We start from the raw sequence: 22,488 nt of genomic DNA on the forward strand, positions 1-22,488 counted from the left end.
GTACCGGATGCTTTAGTACTTTGAAATTTATATCATATTCGAAGGGTGTCCCGGAATGATGGGGATATTCTTATATATGCATCTTGTTAATGTCGGTTACCAGGTGTTCACCATATGAATGATTTTTATCTCTATGTATGGGATGTGTATTGAAATATGAAATCTTGTGGTCTATTGTTACGATTTGATATATATAGGTTAAACCTATAACTCAACAACATTTTTGTTGACGTTTAAAGCATGTTTATTCTCAGGTGAATACTAAGAGCTTTCGCTGTTGCATACTAAAATAAGGACAAGATTTGGAGTCCATGTTTGTATGATATTGTGTAAAAACTGCATTCAAGAAACTGATTTCGATGTAACATATTTGTATTGTAAACCATTATGTAATGGTCGTGTGTAAACAGGATATTTTAGATTATCATTATTTGATAATCTACGTAAAGCTTTTTAAACCTTTATTTATGAAATAAAGGTTATGGTTTGTTTTAAAAATGAATGCAGTCTTTGAAAAACGTCTCATATAGAGGTCAAAACTTCGCAACGAAATCAATTAATATGGAACGTTTTTAATCAATAAGAACGAGACATTTCAACTGTCTTGAAAAGTGACCTAATTCTCCACAGTTGTAACAAGTAACAGTATTCATATCAAAACCCAGTTTTGTATCTTTGGTCAGACTGATCGGTTTTCCAGTTCGCTCTTCGTAATCTCTAGCTCGTCTCACAAGATTTGCCATACCCCACATAATATCCATCTTTTCTGCTTCATCTTTATCAAGTTGATGATAATCTTCTGTTGTTAAATGAATGTTACCCACACGACCATCAAGATAACTATCATAAGAATTAACAAGGCTTGACAGCAAAGCTATATCTTCACTAATCTTTTCTTTCCCAGCTTTTCTCAAGTTTTCAATCTTAAGTGCAGAAAGAACATCTGATGCAGTCAGTGTAGATGACTCTGTAGTATTGGAAGTAGGCTGTGATTGAGTATTGAGAGAACATGGTGAAACTTGTTGTGGATACGAAGGTTGTTGAAAAGGTGCACTGCTAACATTCAAACCATACATATTCTGATTGTTCGTAACAAAAGCTGTTTGAAATGGTGCATGAGCTGACTTAGGCGGTGTGTAACCATTTAGACAATACATTTTCGTGTCTTGAACTTGTTTAGACTTCTTAACTTTGTTTAACAACTCTAGTTCTTCTTCCTGAAGTCTTGCAATAAACGAGTTCACTGTAGCAGTAGCTAGTTCTCCACTGGTTTTCATAGTTAATACGAAACCATTCCATTCTAAAGGTAATGCTCCAGCTAGACATGTTACTTTGTCTTTTTTAGCAATGGTCATATCATGCTTGTGTAGTTCAGCTAGCAAATGACGATATCTTTCAACCAATTCTGTAATAGACTCTCCAACTTGCCAGTGAAAACGATCAAACTCAGCTTTCAATTCTAAACCTTTTCTAGTTCTGTAAGATGTATTTCCTTCGTTAAAAGTACGAAGTTCCCATATCTTGAATGAGTTATCATGACACATAAATTGATGGAAAATCGGACCATCAAGAGCACTTGTCAAGTTACACTACATCTTCTTTTCCAAGTTATACTCTTCACATTCTTCCGAAGGCATGTTATGTAACGTATACAATTCACTTGTAACAGGTGAACGTGGCCATTGAAATTCGGTTTCAATGTACTTCCAACGCTTCGTGTCCTGACCATCAGACCAAATCTTAAATCTCGACTTCCAAGTAGAATAGTTATCCATATTCATTAACCTCGGACATTTCGTACCACTTCCTGATTCACTCTCAGCAAGGAGTAATCGTTAAGTCATGTTCGTAATGCTCTGAACTAACGGTGCAGCCAACGCGTAATCGTTTGAATTAAACATTTTGAAAATTTTACCAAAGGTAAACCGTGCGGTTCAGGATATCAACCGTACGAGTGATAGTATCAACCGTACGTGTAACAACATCAAGCGTACGTGTCACTACTTAAGCGTACGTGTGATAAATCAAGCAAAAGAACCAAACACTAAGTCTCAGACATGCGAGTGATGATCACCCGTGTGATTACTCGTACGTGTCAGAGTCAACCGCTTGATCACTCGAGTGATCAGACTAGTCACTTAACCTCAAAAGGTTATGCTCACCCGTGCGTATGAGTTCACGAGTGACAGTCAACCGTCTGGTCAACCGTGCGTGTGATCAAAATTTTTGACCCACTCGTGTGAGTTGCTGTTCAGCTAAAATCACCCAAAAACCCTAGAAATTGATGCTAAACCTCAATTTCTTCATCCACAAGCTGGATTAGCACTAAACTAACATAAACACACTCTCTAATTACAATTACACACGTAAAAATGATTCCTTTTTGATCAAAATCACTTTTAACTCAAAAACCCAAAATAATAAACTCATTAATCACCAAAAATCACTAGATGATGTTGAAATCACAACCAATGCTCTGATACCAATGATGAAACATGACTAAGAACTTCGAAATCAACAGGTTTAATTCACACAAAGGCGGAATTAGTGAATCAAACCATAACTAGTGAATATTAGGAGCTTTTTAGGATTAAATTAGTCAAACCACAACAAGGATTGTGTGATTAGATTAATGCCTAGAGCTATTATTCACTACTGGAGTGATTTGGGTTGAGAGAGAATCGGATTAGGGTTACCAGATCTGAGTGATGTGTGTGTGTGAGAGGCTTAACCTAAAATGAAGAACATAACACATTATATACCTCTGCTGATGCATCAACCGCGCGTGCCAGCTATCACTCGTACGAGTGATCAGCCTTAGCCGTACGGGTGATCACTCACTCATGTATGTTTAGTCAGATTAGATTTATGACTCAGCTCAGCTCAACCGTGCGTATGAGCTTGTCACCCGTACGAGTGAGACTTCACTCGTACGTGTGACAGAGTCTAGAAATGTCAGCTTATCCTTTTCGTGTTCCTGCAGTACCTGTAACCACATATAAACATATATAGGATAATAACGAGCGATCACGGTGGCCCATAAACTGAAGTACTAATCACAAACGTAGGATAGATGTCTAGGGACTTACAGAAAATGCATCAACAGTTTAGAGTTTAAGTAGTATTAGAGTTTTGATTAATAAATGTTTATGTATATGTATATGTCGTGTATATATATATATATATATATATATATATATATATATATATATATATATATATATATATATATATATATATAGCCGTATCTGTATATGTTCATATATTTTTTTTATATGTATATGTATATGTGGTATATGCATATATATATTTTGTTACCATTTTAAACATTAACAAAATCTTGGTTAATCATTAGGGTTTCTAAGATCTAAACATTTTTTTAAAACCGTATGTATGTGTATGTATATGTATATTATATTTTTTTTTTACATGAACAAGTATGTATATGATCAAGAATGAATATGAATCAAAACAAGAATTGAATGAACAAGTTTAGGTTTATAGTCTTATACCTTGAAGATGGATGAAGATTAACAAAAAGAAAAGAAGAACACTTGAAGATGAAGATCCAAGCACTAGAAAACTCAAGAACACTTTGAAGATCACTTGAAGATTACCTGGAATCAAAAAGCAAATAACCAAAACTTCAAAAGATGGTGGTGGGGTTTCGGTTTTGTTGAAAATCGAATGGTGGTGGTGTGGTGGTGAGGGTGGCCGAAATCCACAAAGGAGAGGGAGAGGAGATTGTGATTTTGAGAGAGGATTATAAGAATATTTTGGTACAAGAAAAGCATTAGCCTAGGTCTCTATTTATAGGTGAGGTTAGAAGGATCTAGAATTAGGGTTTATTTAGGAGTGCTTAGGAAACAAGTTAGGGTTTAAGGAGGTGGTGATGGTGGCCGATTTTTAGAGGGGCAAAAAGGTTATTTCATCCTTTTTTTAAAAAAAATTCGGCTAGGGCAACAAGGATGGGTTTGGAACTTTTTCATTTTAGTCCTTGTACTTTTGCTTGGTTAAAATGGTTCCTTATAAGTTAAAGTTTAAATGTTTAAAGGCTACAAGTTTTAGAGTTTTACATTTTGTTCATGGAAGTTAATTAGCTTATTATTTTCATCTTTTATTAACTTGTCAATTATTGCACAAAGTTAATTAGTGTGTTTTATAACTTTTAAAGTTTGTCAGTTATGGATCAAAGTTATTTATTTCACTTAAATCATTTATTCGGGCCTTAATTAAGAGGAAGAAAATATAGATGGAAAAATGAGGGTCGTTATATCATATAGTCATTTATTAGAATTATCAAGAGCCTTATAACATTTTCGGTGTTGGTTCTTCCGGTTTGTTTGTGAGCAAGAATGTTTTGGGGTCCCTGATGAGGTTTGTGAGGTTGAGCATGATCGAAATATTGATTTTTTTTATGGTCTTGAGAGGAATGTGCGCTCCCTCCTTCCGTATCGAGTATTAGGATTGGTAGCTCTTCGACAAAGGGTGTCATCTTATGCGATTGAAAATCGGGCGAAGAAGAAACTTATTCGGTTGAAGGTTGATGCAGCAGTTAAGCCGGTCATAAAAACTCAAATAGGTAAAACAGTTGTTGGGTAAGTTGTGATCAATTTGTTAGTTTTTTAGTGTTGTTTGTCGTGGTTTATTTATATGGTTTGTTTACTGCTATCGAGCCTCGCAGTGTTCTTGATTTGTCTGTATATTTGTTCGTCTTTTCATCTATTGATGTAAAAACTTTGTTTTAATGTTATTGTTATTTAAGAAAATAAAAATAGAATTATAACTTTTCAATCTATCTTAAATTTTTTCCTTTTATGATTTCGCCCAAGAATTATATAGAGTACTACGTATTTTTTAATTTGAAATCAATATTATCATTAAACTCAAACAACAACAACAAAACACAATCTCGCATATGCGAAGTATAAGAGAGAGGTGAGATGTAGACAATCATTCATCTATCCTAGAATAAAGACAAGTTATTAAACACTCACAAAAGCAGAAAAATCCATTCATCTCAATATTCTATGAATAGATAGATTAGATTGATTCTATTCCAAAATACCTTCTATTATAAGTAGAAAATTTTTTTAAAAACCAAAATAAAAAGTAAAAGTGACACGTCATGAAAAACAAACTTTTACTCGATTTATGCTCTAAGCTCGTTAAACTCAAACTCCTCGTTAAAATCTTTTACTCGATTCTGGTCGAGTCCGTGAGTCGATCGTACAGCTAGCCGTATATATTGACGAAAAACAAACTTTAGTTAAAGTATTGGGTGGGTATAAAAAGGTGAGAGAGATCAGATCTTCAGTTTCTTTCTTTCTTTTACTTGTTCTTCAAACATTCAACAAAAACACAGTAACAAGATTGACCTAATAAATTACTGAATGACTGACAACAAGTGGGCGGTTGTGGTTTACATATGTTGTTGGTGTGCAATCAATTTTATAACAACAGCAGAATGTATATGGTTAGATTTACCTACATCAGGAACAAAGTGTGTTTCTGAAGATATTCATAACAACGTTGTTGTTCTTGCTGATTACTCTTTAATCAACAATAAACCAGACTCACATCTTCATCCCACTCCCACTATTTCTGTTAAGGTAATCCCACTTACTAACTCTTTACTCTTTATATTTATTTATTTATTTATTTATTTATTAATTAATTGATTTGGGTCTTTTGTTATTATTTTTATTGTTATTATTTGATGTAGTTGTAGTTTAACTGTTTAAGTAACTAGTTATATCCCAGATCTTGATTTTTGTTTTTAATTTTACTAATTACTTTTCATATCAGGATTAAGTATATTTACATCCCAGAGCTAAAGATAAGCTTAAAAGTTCAAGTTAACAACTGCCTTTAGAATAAGAACACGATAATGTTAAGGAAGAACAGACTTTGTTAAAGATAAGCATGTCTCTGGAAAATATAAGTGATGTTATAATATTCACCCACCAACATTTAATTTTTGAAAGAACAAAGACAGGTTAAGTAAGTTGTAAAATGATTGAGAATTTTAGTTTTGGTTATATCAGTAGGATCCGGATTGTTCAATTTGAAACCAGGGTGAACATGTCAAATGATGATACTACTCTACAAAAACTAAGTACATATTGACTTTGAATATCAAATGGGGGCATGTAGTGTTGCCAATTGAACAATGTTTGTAAATTAGTACCAAATTATCTCATTTTTCATGTTTGACAGCACTATATTTGATCGATGTTAATTTAAAATATAGGCTGTACCCAAGGGGTTGATTGCAAAACAAAGCAAGTTTCACATTTACAGAACATTGTAAAACCCGTCTTCTTTGTAGCTAGAGATTTTAACTTCACACGTTATTTATGTTTGTTCTAGGTTATGGAGTTCATTATGTTTTATGTTTGTGGTTCCTAAGCTCTAGTACATAATAGTCTATTAGTTTTTGTTAAATGAATACATCTTATGGAAGATTAGGTTATATTAGTTTATTGTTAAGCCTAAAAAAAACTATATTAAGTATGATTTTTATACATTTTCTCGTATTGATTTCTTGGAATTCTAGCTCTTTTTTCACACTGCAAAAGTTTTAGCTTCTTCCCAAAAACAGAGAATACTTTTTTGCTTCTCGGGAGCACAGAACGTCCCATTATCCCCAAAATGAAATGTTATGACAACATCAATATAAACCTAGTGTTACAATATAGTGTGTTTGAATTTGTAACAAGTGAAGTGTAAGTATGCTATATAGCAGTCTTTTAATAAGTACTAAAGAAGATATGGAGTATATAAAATTTGAAGTAGGATTTAATTTTGGTCATAAAGTGTAATCAATTTACATATAGATAGCCTTAGAGTTAAAGTGGACATATAGTAGGTTCATAATTAGTAGATTGAATCAAGATCTTATTTTTGTGTCGTATATGAAAGATGAAAACTTGAATTTGTTACATCCACGGAATTGGATTTAAAATTGAACAATCTTTTTTTTTTTAATAAAAATAAATCCAGATAGTGAAATAAAGTAAATGTTATACATTCAGGTGACCTCGCCATATGGAAACGTTCTCCATCACAAAGAGAACATGACTCATGGTCAATTTGCATTTACGAGTACGGAATCGGGTAATTACGAGGCATGTTTTTGGGTAGACGGGAATCATCCAGATACTGCGTTATCAGTTAGTCTCGATTGGCGAATTGGTATTGCTGCTAAAGATTGGGAGTCTGTTGCAAAGAAAGAAAAAATTGAGGTAAAATATTATCTGCTGCAATGTTTATTATACAGATACTTTGATTTGGAGGTCGCCAATTGGGTGGGTCGGTCAACGGGTCGGTTTAAGCAGGTTACTTTTTCGTTGCCGGTCAAAAGGTTGGATACCTTTGGGTTCATTGACAAACACTTATTTGTCCATTAATATTTTTTTATTTATTTAAATGATATGTTAAAGTGTTCGATTATATAGGTTGTGAATACTATATTATCTCAATCACAATCTGAATTTTGGGATAAATAGATTTCAAAGGTTTTATGCATTAAAAAAATTTTGGATGAAATTTTAAGCACACTTTTTTGTTATTTTACCAATTTAACCCGTTATAGTTTAAACAGAACACAACCCCAATAGACCATTTCATTAGTAAATGGATCGAAATTGCCACCTCCAGTTTTCTGTGTTTGTTTACCTGTAATTCTTTTTTTAGGGTGTTGAATTCGAATTGCGAAAACTTGAAGGTGCAGTTGAAGCCATCCATGAAAATTTGATCTTTTTGAAGAACAGGTACACATCTTTGTATTTCTTAAATAACTTATTATCTTATTTTCAAGTAATCATTTGGTTTATTCCAAAAAAAACTCATGTTTTCCTTTTGCATTTGATATAAAATATACTATAAATAAACTCATATAAGATCAAACTATAAACTTGTTGAAACGACAGAGAATCAGAGATGAGAGAAGTGAGTGAGAAGACAAATGCTCGGGTCGCGTGGTTTAGCATCGTGTCTCTTGGTGTTTGTATCGGTGCTGCTATTTTGCAGGTGTGGTACTTGCAACGTTTTTTCCGCAAGAAGAAACTTATTTAAAATAAAAACTATAAGTTGTATAATTACAGGCTAGAAAAAGGAAAGATTATAAGATGTGAAAGAAGACTTGTAGAAAATTATATAAACTGTATTTGTCATCATGTACTATATTAGCTTCATAAGTAATTCAACCAGGTTGCTTTTCAGTTACATTTATGTTTCTTTTGTTGATGGTTTCATTGCAATATTTTTAATCAGTTTTTTACATATTTTTTTTTTTTTTTTTTTTTTTTTTTTCCACATCAGGATTTGTAGTACCCATTTGGGTCCTATATTATCTCCGGTGAATAAAACGGGTTACAAAGGTCTTTTTGCTCAACCTTTGACTCTTATGTACTTAGCCCATGATATTTGCTTAATGGTTCAAACCTGAAACGTCGTATAAGGAAATTAAAACGTCTTACCGATAAGGCTGTAAAACACAACTTAAAAGAAACGAGTCAAATATCGCCCAAATGCCCGATATATTCATTCAATTATGATGTTATTCAACTATCCAAACAAAAGGAGATTGATAGCTAATAATTGTATAACTGAAAATGAGTATATTGTTTAAGTCAATTATGGACATAAACATAACAAAAAGTGAAATATACATATACAAAACTTGTAGTAGTAGACTTGTAATGTAACATATTTGTATTTGTAGATTGTAGATATATATAAAAACGGGATCAACGTTCTCCTCTTTGTTCTGGTGTCAAGCCTCCCTTACCACAGGCGGGGCAACTCTTTAACCCAAAACCTTGGCAATCATAACATCTGTATTTTATTCAATATATTAAATCATGTCATATTAATAATTACGGAGTAATAAATAAATACTTATAAATAAAATTTATTAAAAATAGAAGAATAAGCTAACTCACTTCCAACGCTCAAAGATATTTCCATTCTTCTTGTTTTTTCCAGTTCCCTATATCAAGAAAATACAGCACAAATATTTTTAAAGTGATGCCTAATTATTACAAAATTCATATTTCAGTTTAATTCAAGTACTATTAGCACTAACACTAACAGATGTAATAGTTATCATTTTAAACTTAGAGATTAATACATATTTTATTATAAAAAAAAAAGGAATCAATTAAAACCTTGCATCCTGCACAGTCAATGGCACCTTGGCCTCCACAGGTTTCACATTTCTTGAAAATCTGCATTAAAAAGTTATATTATAGAGTATTATTTTTAATGTTACTATTAAAATCTTTTGTGTGAGAGATAATTGTCCCTTAATACGAGTAGTTAATACACATGAAACACTCTGTTCCAAAGAATGCACATGAAACACTACTACAATTCATCTAATGCATATTTAACTACTAAATATCTGATTGTTAAGGTGTCATAGTTATCAGATGTTATAGATTTCTTTATTTTATTTTTTTTCACCCTTTTTGTTTTGTGAATCCCTGGAAAGGACCAACTTTGCTACACAATGTTTGTTGAGTACTGACCATGTCAACTTTGCTACACAATACCTTTTTAAAGAACCAGTAATTAAATTCGATCTAAAGGTGATGGACAACTTACAGAAGTAAGTGGAAAACCACTTGATTTTGAAGCACGAGTTGTTATAACACTTCCTCTTTGTAAAGAGATGGAAATGGAATTGGACCGGGGATACATTTGTGAGCAATGAAAAGGGAGGATATGAGAACCCATTTTTTTTATTCAATTTATTTTTTTGATAAAAAAGTTCAAGAAGATGTTGGTTTTTGAATGATCTTATGATATTGTGGGATCTACCATTGGCATTGAAAGTGGATAATGAACTCATGGCTCAAATCACACCCCTTCCACACCCATACAAATTTTTTTATTAATCGGATATATAACGTTCAAATTAAACATAGCAATGATATGTCCACTCATGTTTTTGACACATCTACCGTTTATCATGCATATTACTTAATGCACCATAAACGGTACGGTAGATGTATCAAATACATTAGTGTATATATCACTAGCCATATGAACATAAAAATATCCATGGATTTTACTAATTTTTTTTTGTATCGGCTTTTACTAGAGCACCAAAATAGAAAAATAGATTACCTAGCATTACACTTGCTCTCACTTGTGCATGTATATATAGCATAATATAACACAAAAAACAGAGACATCACAAAGAAAGAAAAAAAAAACGTATTTCGACTAGTTGATCATCTTCCAAGCTTAAAAAGTGGGAAGCATGTTAAATAACTGAAATTCAATATACAAATCATGAGATTATGTCATGCTTTTAACTCTACAGATAGGTCAGGAGTAATTTCTCACTTTGTTAACCTTGACTTCCCCAATCATCCACCTGGTCAAGTGGCTCGGATCAGTGCCTAAATTGCTAAACGTCTTTGGGACGATCCCAAGCTCAGACCCAATTAGTTTGTATTCCATCAGTGCAGCTTCCATATCTGTTTCTACGGTTGCATTATCCACGCACCCAACTGCTACTGAACGAACAACCTCCGCATAATGCTTCTCTTTATCGGCGTCGTTCTGGAAATGTTCCATTACGGGGTTCTGCTAGAGAATAATGTAAAGAGGTTTGATTAAAACTATGTTGGTCAACTGTACCCAATCAGACTCATTTCAACTTGTTACCTAACCACCTGACCCGGGCCGAAAGGTGAACTTTACCTGACAGAACTGAGCATAATGTCTATAAACCTCGCTGGTTTCATCTTGTTCAGCGAGCAATGTACCACCATACCATCCATTAGCTTCATCGATTGAAGTCATTTGAAGATATCTACAAATAGAAGCAGAGCATGTTAAGTTTAAAAAGCTCTATTATAATTTGAATGTGAGAGTAAAAATGGATCTGCTAACATTACATGCGATAGTGAATAAAATGACGGTAAATTTCTTACCAAGACAAATACTTTCTGTATTTGTAGTTCCAACATTCAAATTCGTTTAAAATTACATTTAACTTATCAAGATAATAATCTTTTAGAGACAAAAAATACAAAGAGAAGCCCCTAAATATAACATAGTAAGTATATAATTTCATTGTTACTTTGTTTCGAGCATACAAAATACACACACAGGGGTCTTTGTTTTGATTTCATAGAAGTGACCAGTATCAGCTATTTAGTTTGGGGTTTATGCGTAGACAAAATATATATAAGATGAAATCGATTTGGGACACATAAGTCATCAAACAATAAGAAACCGAAATATTGCAAAACTAATACCTTCGGAATACATCCTCTTCATTAGTGTCGCTAGCCGAAGAAATCCAATTGGGGTCACATAAATCATTGAATTTCTTCTCATCTTCTTGCCGTCTCAGGGCTAAATCATCTGATGGAACTTTAACGGTACTTTCTTGAACCTTTTTGTGACCAAAGAGCCAGTTCGGGCTTTTAAGTTGTATCTCACTGCAATCAGCAACTATGGTTCAGTAATATGAAATTCTAGAAGTGAAAACAAGAGTGGTTCTAGCAGAATTGCAAAAAGTGTAGATCGGCAAAAGACACCTAAACCCTGTTTTTCCTATGGAAACACACCTCCTATGGAAACACACCAAACCCACACCGTATAAGTCAGATGCCTATGAAATACCTCCACTGAATACTCCCTATGTGACAAGGAGACTAATCCTATTGCGGCGAAAGGTCAAACCCGCGCCCCACATTTGTAAGGAGCCCTGACTTCTAAGACAACGGGTACCCTTCACGCTTCCGAAGCGCATTGGTGGGTGATAAAGGGTTAAAGCATCTTTTGGTTGAACAAGTCCACTTTGGAATACAGAATAACCGGTGTTAGACTGAGTTGAACCAGAATCAATATCATGTCCTTTTTTGCCCCTTTGCTATGAATAACTAATGTAGAAATCACATCTAGAGAAACATAACGATGATAATCTAAATTTCAAAAAATAACTTAAGATATTCTATGCATACTTAAAGTGACTTTCAACCCATTTGACCCATTCACATTTTAGCTAAATACACGTTAAAGAAAAAATGCAACCCAATTCGGTATACTTAAATAGGTCAAAACTTCCAAGACTACAACGTGCCACGGCGGGTAGCAACACTAGCTGTATAGAGGAATTGACTTGGTAATGTAATTATCACTAGGATGTTAATAAGTTAATGGAAATTAAGGCAAGCTTGAAGAAGAAAAAGACTAACACTGCATCAGGGGCCATTCCGGAATTTCCAGGTTTGTGATCAGGTTCACCAGCAAGCCTTACATTCTTTATTGCACCACTAGTTCGGTCTATCAATTTGGAAAATGATGTCAATTTCATCTTTGAAAAGTCTTCTTTGCATGCAGGAATGGGTGTCAAAGAACGCCTTATGCCTACAGGTTCAGCATCACGTGGTGAACTGTAATTACAGCCTCATGGTTATTTTGTATGCATATAACTTGAGAGAATCTCACATATATAACCAACTTAAGTTCAAACACAGATGGGTTGGAAACAGCCAGGGAGTAATCCTGCTGGGCTGCGTACATCAGAGTATGGGGTCAGATTACTCGCCCTCCCGGGTAGCCCGAACAGGGAAAACCTTCTACCTTTTACCTTAAGTTCAAACACGGGACAAATTAATGAGATTACCTCCACTAAAACACCTGTACAAATCAATAACTTTTGACAGATAATGAGTGGTGCTCATCGTTCAAAGGTGTATTTGTTATTATAAAGGTATATCTATCTATTTCCATTTAGCCCCTAACTTCTATACTTCTAGTTACAGGACCCTTATTTCAATTTAAAATTGCCACCAACTTGATTTAATTTGGAGCAGTAACCTATAATAGGCGTGCAGTTAATACATATACAACAAGACTTTTATCTTAGATGTTACACTTGCAAGAAAAGATTTAGGGTGCGTTTGTTTGCCTCTTAATAGAATGGTTCAGCGCTGAACCATTCAGCATTCAGTACGTTTTTTTCTGAAATCTGAATGACATATGGTACAGAATGTTTCAGAATTCAGTGCTAAACCATTCAGAACTGAACAGTCTCTTAACCATTAAGCACTAAATTTTATGTGATAACCTTCTCAAATCATATCGAGAACACTTAAACAAGTATATTGGATTTTGTACTCATGTAACACGTTATTAAGGTAATTTACTCAAATCATATCGTTCATTCAAAATGATTATCAAACAACTTATTTCATTCAGAACAAACTTTATTGAGAGGCTTTGAATCATTCAAATTCTGAACCATTCAGCGCTAAATGATTCAAATTTATCAAACGCACCCTTAGACAGTGATTCCAGTTTTAAAAACCAATCACGGTTTTTGAAATCGGTTAATTCGAAACTTACCAGACTTCTGGAACGAGGTCATCTCCAATCCCAGATACGTGAAGATAATAATCAGAATCAAGTTCCCAAAGTGCTGGTTTTCCATCCTGAGGCTGGAAGTAGCCCAAAAATCTGGCAAACGGAATAAATAGATACACTAAGAACATGTTTGAACGTTAAAAAATACGAAAACATGTAAAACTTATCAATACCATAGTCACAGCTATCGTGAGATTGATGTGACGATAATTTAGGAAACTAGACTAAGATAAAACGTACAAATTAATCGCGTCTTGTTTTTCACCATCTGTATACGTATTGCTGTAATAGCGTCTGATCGATTTCATAAACTCTTTAGATTGTGTAGTAGCTTTCCACTTCCCCTGCCTCTCCGGAAATACCTGCAATTCATGATGAACAGAATTTTAAGTAAACACTTGTCTTGTAACAATTTCCATAAACAGTTCGACGGGTTATAATTAATAGCTAACTAGATCAAATTAAAATTTACCGAACAAGGATGATATCACATGGGTTGAAAGCCTCCCAAACTGTATTACGTTGCTTAGTGTAAACCTTTAAATTCACTAAATTACATACTCATAATTTAGACTTGGAAAAAGCTTATGATTGTGTCTGTGTCCCGCGTGAGCTGATTTGGAAGACGCTTAATGTTAGGGGTGTCCCAAGTAGATATATAAGATCTATTAGAGATATGTACGAGGGGGCGAAGACTCGTGTACGCACTACGGTAGGAAACACAGAGTTTTTCCCTGTTGAGGTAGGTCTACATCAAGGATCCGCCCTTAGCCCTTATCTTTTTGCTTTGATCCTAGACGAGTTGACTCATAGGATACAAGACAACATCCCATGGTGCCTGATTTTCGCCGACGATATTGTATTAGTTTCGGAGTCCCAGGATGAGCTTAACAGAAGGCTTGATCAATGGAGGATCGCCTTAGAATCAAATGGCCTACGGATTAGCAGACTTAAATCGGAGTACCTTAGATGTGATTTCAAGAAGAGTGAAGAGGAACACGACGATATAGTGGATATCCGAATTGGGGATCAGATTTTACCCCCGCAAGGGTCCTTTAGATATTTAGGCTCGATGCTTCACAATTCGGGAAGGATAGATGAGGACGTGACGCATCGTATACGTGTAGGATGGTTGAAGTGGAGGGCTGCGAAAGGAGTGTTGTGCGAGCTGAAAGGGAAATTCTTCAAGGTGGCAATCAGACCAGCCATGTTGTACGGATCAGAGTGTTGGCCAATGACGAAGGCCCAAGAGAGGAGAATGGAGGTGGCAGAAATGAGGATGCTTAGATGGACGTGTGGTAAGACCATGCTAGATATGATACCAAATGGAGTTTTTAGGGAGAAATTGGAAGTTGGGAACATCATCAACAAACTTAGGGAAGGACGACTTAGATGGTTTGGGCATGTCAGGAGGCGCCCAATTTTAGCCCCGGTTAGGAGAGTCGAGACCCTCGCCGTTGGCGGCGTAAGGAGAAGGGGTAGACCTAGACGTAGGATGGAGGATAGATTGAAGCTGGACATGAAAGAGCTTATACTGACGGAGGACATGACTTTTGATAGGAGCCTGTGGAGGAGTAGAATTAGGATAATTGAGTAAGTTGTTGTTTTTTTTTTTTTTTTCCAATGTTTTTATTACATTTATTGTACAACTACATACATAACTATAACTAGTTATTCTATAGTTACACTATATATACCCCTCCACATAGTATATATGCACCTGTATCTATTTATATGTATTTAGGCTATATGCATGTACCGTTGCATATGTGTATATCTATATATGTATCTATGTATCTAAGTAACATGTATTGGTGTATGTATGATTGTCTGTCTTGTTTCTGTACCTAGGTATACATATCTACGAATTTATCTATATGTATATATGTTTAAGCATGGGTTTTTATCCATGCTTATGTGTGGTGCGTGTATATATATATATATATATATATATATATATATATATATATATATATATATATATATATATATATGTATATATATATATATATATGTATATATATATGTATGTATGTATATATATATGTATGTATATATATATGTATGTATGTATATATATATGTATTTATTTTGTTTGTCTGTATGTCTACTTGATTTTAAATGGTTTTGTGCTCTATATGATTCATGCTATTTGCCCTACTGTTGTGCAATACTGCTATTTGTGTTCCCTTTTTGGTTACTGTGTTGGGTTGCATCTTGCTAGGCGCACATAACCCTTTCAGGTACGTATCTTTTGCCCTATCTATTTCGTTTTTATGAGCACTTCTGGCCGGAGGTCCTTTTTGGAAGCAATCTCTTTTGCTCTAGAGTAGAGGGAGGGACGACCTTATCTAGGCGCGGGTTCTATACTCGCGGGTGGAGTAGCGACTTCCTTCTAATCTAGGGTACGAGGAATGATTGTCTACACCCACCTCTCCCATACCCCACTTTTGTGGGATTGGGTATTGTTGTTGTTGTTGTTGTACATACTCATAATATTTTTTATAACATAGAATTTTTTGGGCTTCTAGCATACATTAAAATTTAACCAACTACAACCAACAACCTCTAGGCCATAAACACGTCAATCTTTCAATAGGAATGGCTTGATGTAACCAAAATCAAATATAAGGAAAAAAAACTAAATATTCAAAGGTAACCTTATCGGGTTACTCAGTCAATTTGATGACACGTCGGTAATTTGACCATGTTGACTTTTTTCTGGATTTTGAAATTGGTTAGATTTATTAATCCCCTTATATAGAATTCTAGCCTAATATAAAAACTTGGCCCAAGTTACGCAATACTGTCTTTTTATATCATATCAAACCACACACAGCCCATACTAAAATTAAAATTTTCAACCAATCCCAGTTTAACCCGTTTCCCAACCTGCCCAACCCACTCATTTCCTAACCTGCCCAACCCGCTGATTTCACTAGCTCTACAAACAAGTACACATACAGTGTTGTGAGCTGCAGATCCACCGTATTGTTGTGCAAGAGCATCACCCATGTGTTGGTACAAATCCATTAGAGCTGCAGCAATACTACTATCAGCGTCCACTTTGGGATCATCTGTTAATCCCAAGGCGTGGAGTTGGCGACCTAAGGCTGTTAAACCATATGCATATTGAGCAACATTTGTACGATCTAAGCAATCAATGCAGTTAGTTCTTAAAACTCCACTTTGGAACGTTGGATCTTTGTTGCTGTTATTGTATTTCTTAGTCGTCTGACTATGATTCAGATCTTTGTCTTCTTTCATCAAGTGATTTATAATATCAGTGTTACTTGTGGCCGTTGACAGATCCCCTGAAACCGTTATCAGATCTTTGAGAGATGTATCCCTGCAAATAGTTACAGAGGCTACAAGATTTAATACTAATCTTTGTGATGAAAAATGTATGTTAATTTAATTTCATACCCTGTTACCATGACCATCTATATCCATGTTAAATCCATCTATATCCATGTTAAATCTTTGAGAAATATATTTTAAATGCTATCTCTAGCATATAAAAAACAAAATAGCATAACAGTTACTAGTTAGTAGTTACACACATAAGGTATTACAATCTAGTAAGATAAACTTCAGTCACGCTCGTCATAATAGAAGTAAAGTGAAATGAAAAGACATGAGAAACAAAATCACAGGTAAACATGAAAAGCTGAAAGGCAGTAAACATCTTGCAAATTTTGTAACTTTTATCTGATGTTGCTCAAAAGTTTTGATGGCTTAGTCAGCAAAACTTAGATTGTTCATAATCATGTATGTTCTATGCATGTTTCCATTAAAACAAATAATATATATATATATATATATATGTGTGTGTGTGTGTGTGTGTGTGCGCGCATATATATATGTGTGCATATATATAGGGGCAGGATCAATGGGGAAGTAACCAATCGGGGGGAAGAAAAAAAAAAAAAAAATCGTGTTTTGAAAAAACTTTGTTCACGAACATTATAGATTGGATGAAAATATGAACATTTAGAAAAGACACTTCGTGATGAATGTGATTATTTTGGCGGGAAAACGATCGACAAAAATAACATTCAAGATAATATTGTTCGTGAAGAATGTTAACGTTTTTTTTCTTCATGTTTTGTGAAGTAAAATTTAGCCCAATTTAGAGTTTAGGGTTTAGGGTTTGGTGTTTTGGGTTTATTCCATAAACCCAAAACACCAAACCCTAAACCGTTCGTGTTAAAAACTCAATCTAAATCCTAAATCTAAACCCTAAATCTAAACCCTAAACCCTAAATTTCTAAACCCTAATATCTAAACCCTATAAACCCTAATATTTAAACCCTAATATTCAAACCCTAATATCTAAAACCTCAAAATACGCTCGAAAAACACGATAATTGTTATATATTACTTCTTCGAGCGTTTTCCCGCCAAAATAAAAACATTTATCACAAACTGTCTTTATTAAATGTTCATATTTTCATCCAATCTATAATATTCGTGAACAAAGTTTTTTCAAAAAACGAAAAAAAAAAAAAAAAATTACTTCCCCCCGCTTCCCCCCGAATGGTTACTTCCCTCTTGATCCTACCACTATATATATATATATATATATATATATATATATATATATATATATATATATATATATATGCGTGTGTGTGCGTGCCCGCGCGTGTGTATATATATACAAGGGAGGGGGGGATTAAGCACCTCTTTTGGGGATAAGAAGATAAAATTTTGAAGATTTAACATAAACATGTATCACAGATACAAATAGTTTTAATTTATGAGGAGCAATCAAAGACAGACTTACGAGAACCAAAAACCAAAGGATCGTATATTATAGAACATAATATACACATATATGACATACATACAGAGTAAGAATCATGTGGAACACAGATACATAGATTCAGATATCTCATACAAGTAAAGTTTCTAGATGTCCCCATGAATTGATAGACTGACAAAGAAATCAAAAAATATGATTTTGTTGACATTAATGCTTCAAAACGTTATTAAACGTTTCAATAGAGATATAATAGTTCAAACTACGCTAGAGCAATAAAAAGATAAGATGCACAAAAAGCATTTGTGTGAACCAACCCTTCTCTAACTAAAAATGACATCTTACTAAACCTGTTTTCACAGGTTATGCAACCCGCCTATATTGCCAACTCTAGAATAAAGTTTAAGTATCATACCTTGCAGTGCTTGTACGACTTAGCTGAACGAATTTTTTCTTAACAACAGCTGCCTTTCCACTATAATAAAACCCCGTCAAATCCAGTGTTTCACTAGCAACACCACCCAAAACTCCCAAGACGTTGGCAGACTTACTTTAGGAATTAGAGAAAGAAAAAACAAAAGTTAATGGCAGAAGACAATAATAACCACAAAGATTAGCATGGTGGTTGAAGCTTGAGAATCTCCACTGAGACCCAAGTTCAATCCTCATAGGCTACAACTTTGGGGCCTTGCTTTTATAAAATTAAAAATAATGACAGAAATCAAGTATTACTTTTAGTTTGACAAACGGAATACAACTACCTCTTTGCAAACTTGTGAAAATCCCAGTGGATAAAATGGATCAACTTTTCTTCTGGAAGTATCTGGTTTAAATACCCAACTGCATTCGCGAACTCACGTCGTAACATCATTTCTCGTGGCCTTTTCTCCACAGTCTGTAATAATAAATGTTAATCGATCTCTAAGCATTGCACTTTAGTATTGCTATGCTAATCGCTTATATATGAAAATCTCAGACCATTATATAAGCCGATCGATCTAGATTTTAGACTGTTATATCTTTATTCTTTTTTAGGCATAATGGGTTAAGCTGCGATGCTAGAGGGGGACAGATCAAATGGGCCGGGTAAGTCAAACGTTTGAAAGTAAACTAAAATTCAGATACATGAAAAACCTTCTATAGTCACTTTGTATATACTATTGTGATCATATAGTTTTACTACCATATATATAACACAATGATTATTTATAGAACTCGAGAAAAAGAAATATAGAAGTGTTTGCTAGTAAATGCAACCATGCTTATAAACAGGTACTGACTTTTGACCGATTACCAAGATATAGATACTGGTTTATAGTTTGAGGTGAGAAGGTCATATGAAACCCAAAACATATGTACATGTATATTTGATAAAACATTAACATGATATCAAAGTGCTAGATAGATAGAGAGACTACGTAAATTCTATATGACCATGATAAATGGTAAAAACAAACCTTGATGAGGTTAAGAACAATTATTGGATTGCCATATCTCTTTACCAGATCTTCAAAGTGAAGTTTGGTTGCTTCATAGGTGGGATCATATCTTTGCACTAGAACCGAAGGCAAACGATAATTAGAAACCTAATTAATCGGAATATTTATCGAGTAAAAAGTAATTGGTGATTCTTACATATAATATCAGGTTTTGGACTGAATCTAGAAGCTTCTTGTGACCAGAAAAGAGGAATTGAACCCCTCATTTGTACTACAGAACTCATTTTCCCTTTGCATGAGCCAGCATCTTCATCTAGAACAATTTGCTCTATTTCAACATCATTTGCAACCCTACCCCGATCATTTACTCCTCTTTTCAAGTAACTGTACCCATAAAAAGTGATACATAACCAGGTATATGTGGAAAACTCACATCCTCTATATTCTTTCAAATATCCAAGAATGTTCTTTTATCAAAACATTAAGATTCTTATTTAGATAACTTTTACAGTCTTTTTAAGAAAAAAAAGATACAATACAATTTTATTTAATCTTTATTCCAACTTTTTTGTCGTTTTGAATATCCATGCTAATTAAAATAGAGCAAGATAAAGATAATCATGTGATTATACAATCGTATTATGTGATTCAAGTGTTTAAGTTACTCGCAAAAGAGTACTTGATAATCACATGTGATGATTTAACTTATAAAATGTGATTATCCTAAGAAAATTATCAGTGTTGCAAAAGTCGTCCGTCTCGCCTGACTAGTAGTTTTGGTGACTAATCCATCCCATTTCGCCCACTTCTAAAAAGTTGGTCAACAACAAAAAGTCTGGTCAACATTGGTCAAAGTCAATCAAATTCGTTTGAGCTGGTCAAAGTCAATGTTGGTCGAAGTTAAGTTGAAATTTTAATATTTTTTAAATATTTATGTTTGATGAATTACTAAAAGTTAACGTCAGTCAAAATTAGATTTCGTGTTATATTTATGTTCTAACTATATATATGTGTTTAATATATTTATTACTATCAGCGTCCAACTAGTCCCGACTCGACCGACGTTCCATGGCCCCGATCGACACGTCTCCGTCTTGCTACTTTCCAACCGTGAAAAATTTTATAAATAGAAAAAATAAAGATTCGATTACAGCAATTAATTGGCTATTAATAGCCGATATACATTTTAAAATAACATGTATACATACATTTTATTTTATTATCATACATAATATTAAATATTAATAATAATATTTTTAGAACGGTATACATTCGCTTATCCTAAAACACCTATAATAAACACACATTATTTATACAATTTTGTCTCGGTTGAAACAAACCCACATACTCTAGGTGAAAGCTCCCCAAATGCTGTGAGGTCAAAGACTATATGGTACAATGTATCGTGTATATGTATATATAAGTATATAAGAACATATGAACAAGAAGCTCACTGAATTAACACCTATTTCCAACATCATGAAGAGCATACCGTGTCCCAGCAAAGTGACGGGATCGCTTGGATACGAGTGCCACACTAAAGTCTTTCCCAAAGACTGATAGTCGTACCTGCACTCACGAATAAAAAAAATAGTACATCCATATTTCCATATTTAGAATTTACACACAAAGGCATATACAAGCGAGAGAAAAACAAGCAACCTGCTTAAAACTTCCATGAACCATAGCAATTGTCCAGATAGTGTTACGGCATCTTGATCGAATTGGTTGTGTTAAAAAAGCATTCCACACAAATATGTCCTCATATGGCATCCCTTCATCGCCATTTGATAACACATTTTTCTGTAAACTTTGCATTATTGGATATGTGTAGCTATAGTAAAAATCTGTTGTCAAATCCACACTCGATAACAGCTTCTTATACCTACATCAACAACAACAACAAAATAAAATTATTGAGCATTTCGGGGGACGCTTAAGTGACCTGTAACACTATCAATTACCAATTCTAATAAAGCTATAATTATAGTATCACTGTAGCACAATAAAAAGCATTTCTAGTCACATTTAGGCCGAATGATATTTTCTAAAAAACAAAGATCAATACCTAAGCTCGGTTTTGGAGTGAGCAACATCAGTTTGAACCGAAGCGTGCGGAATCGTAAGCATTTGACTCTCTTCAATGCTGTAAATTGCATGTCCACATATACTCCCAATTTGCTTACGCTTAGTAACCAGTATCAAATAATAACACTCCAAAAACTTAATAACACCTGAAATCAACATAATACACATAAAATTACAACAAACTTAAATAAACCTAATGCAAGCAATTGTTTAATCATTTGAATACTAACCAGCGATGCCGTACACTTTGTTGACGAACGAACAACCGCCAGTAGCACGATTGCCTTCAGCAATACGTTGAAGTAAGCTTTTAACTTCTTGAGGTGGATATACAACAGGATCTTCGCTTATATTTAGATCGGATGTTTCCATACGATCAATTTTAAGTACTCGAAAGAATCGTTTTTTTCGATCACTGCCGATTAGATAATATCTAGCCCTAGTTTCATACAGTTTGAATTTCTCCAACGAGTATGAATTTATTCCGTCGTCATTTGTTGGTGTTGTTGGATGAATTTTCGTCGATTTCGCCATTTGCGCCCGATTGAAATCGATCGTCGATCAATTGATTGATGAAATGATGTGTTCTTTTGGTTCTCCCTGAATTAGTGAATTTCAGTTCTCCGATTACATATTTCTATTTTTGGTCCCTTGAATTTATACTTTGAACGATTTTGGTCCTTATATGTTTACAGTTGTACATTTCTGAACCGTTGTGTCGTGAAGTCTAATCATAACGAGCGGTTTTAAATTTTTGGTGACTTCCAATCTGAAAGAGTTGGGTTGCTTTTACCAAGTTGT

The 22,488-nt window shown here is 34.1% G+C and overlaps 3 protein-coding genes across 3 annotated transcripts; 1 reads left to right on the forward strand and 2 right to left on the reverse strand.

Moving 5' to 3' along the window:
* The first annotated feature begins 5,263 nt into the window (after window positions 1–5,263).
* Window positions 5,264–8,223, forward strand: LOC139898936 (transmembrane emp24 domain-containing protein p24delta3-like). Its single transcript, XM_071881740.1, has 4 exons — window positions 5,264–5,612; window positions 7,038–7,247; window positions 7,699–7,775; window positions 7,935–8,223. The coding sequence occupies exons 1-4, from the start codon at window positions 5,394–5,396 to the stop codon at window positions 8,077–8,079; spliced, it is 651 nt and encodes a 216-aa protein (XP_071737841.1). The 5' UTR covers window positions 5,264–5,393; the 3' UTR covers window positions 8,080–8,223.
* Window positions 8,224–8,590: 367 nt separating this feature from the next.
* On the reverse strand, window positions 8,591–9,853 carry LOC139898937 (uncharacterized). Its single transcript, XM_071881741.1, has 4 exons — window positions 9,613–9,853; window positions 9,174–9,233; window positions 8,949–8,995; window positions 8,591–8,841 (listed from the first exon to the last, which is right to left on the reverse strand). The coding sequence occupies exons 1-4, from the start codon at window positions 9,742–9,744 to the stop codon at window positions 8,754–8,756; spliced, it is 327 nt and encodes a 108-aa protein (XP_071737842.1). The 5' UTR covers window positions 9,745–9,853; the 3' UTR covers window positions 8,591–8,753.
* Window positions 9,854–10,186: 333 nt separating this feature from the next.
* Window positions 10,187–22,248, reverse strand: LOC139898938 (phosphatidylinositol-3-phosphatase SAC1). Its single transcript, XM_071881742.1, has 15 exons — window positions 21,918–22,248; window positions 21,668–21,833; window positions 21,262–21,484; window positions 21,092–21,168; window positions 19,796–19,983; window positions 19,618–19,715; window positions 18,922–19,055; window positions 18,576–18,710; window positions 16,360–16,744; window positions 13,636–13,757; window positions 13,378–13,488; window positions 12,225–12,422; window positions 11,280–11,465; window positions 10,720–10,831; window positions 10,187–10,602 (listed from the first exon to the last, which is right to left on the reverse strand). The coding sequence occupies exons 1-15, from the start codon at window positions 22,219–22,221 to the stop codon at window positions 10,342–10,344; spliced, it is 2,700 nt and encodes an 899-aa protein (XP_071737843.1). The 5' UTR covers window positions 22,222–22,248; the 3' UTR covers window positions 10,187–10,341.
* Between the last annotated feature and the right edge of the window lie 240 nt (window positions 22,249–22,488).

The sequence above is a fragment of the Rutidosis leptorrhynchoides genome, chromosome 3 (genome assembly GCF_046630445.1).
Source record: "Rutidosis leptorrhynchoides isolate AG116_Rl617_1_P2 chromosome 3, CSIRO_AGI_Rlap_v1, whole genome shotgun sequence".
NCBI classification, from domain to species: Eukaryota; Viridiplantae; Streptophyta; class Magnoliopsida; order Asterales; family Asteraceae; genus Rutidosis; species Rutidosis leptorrhynchoides.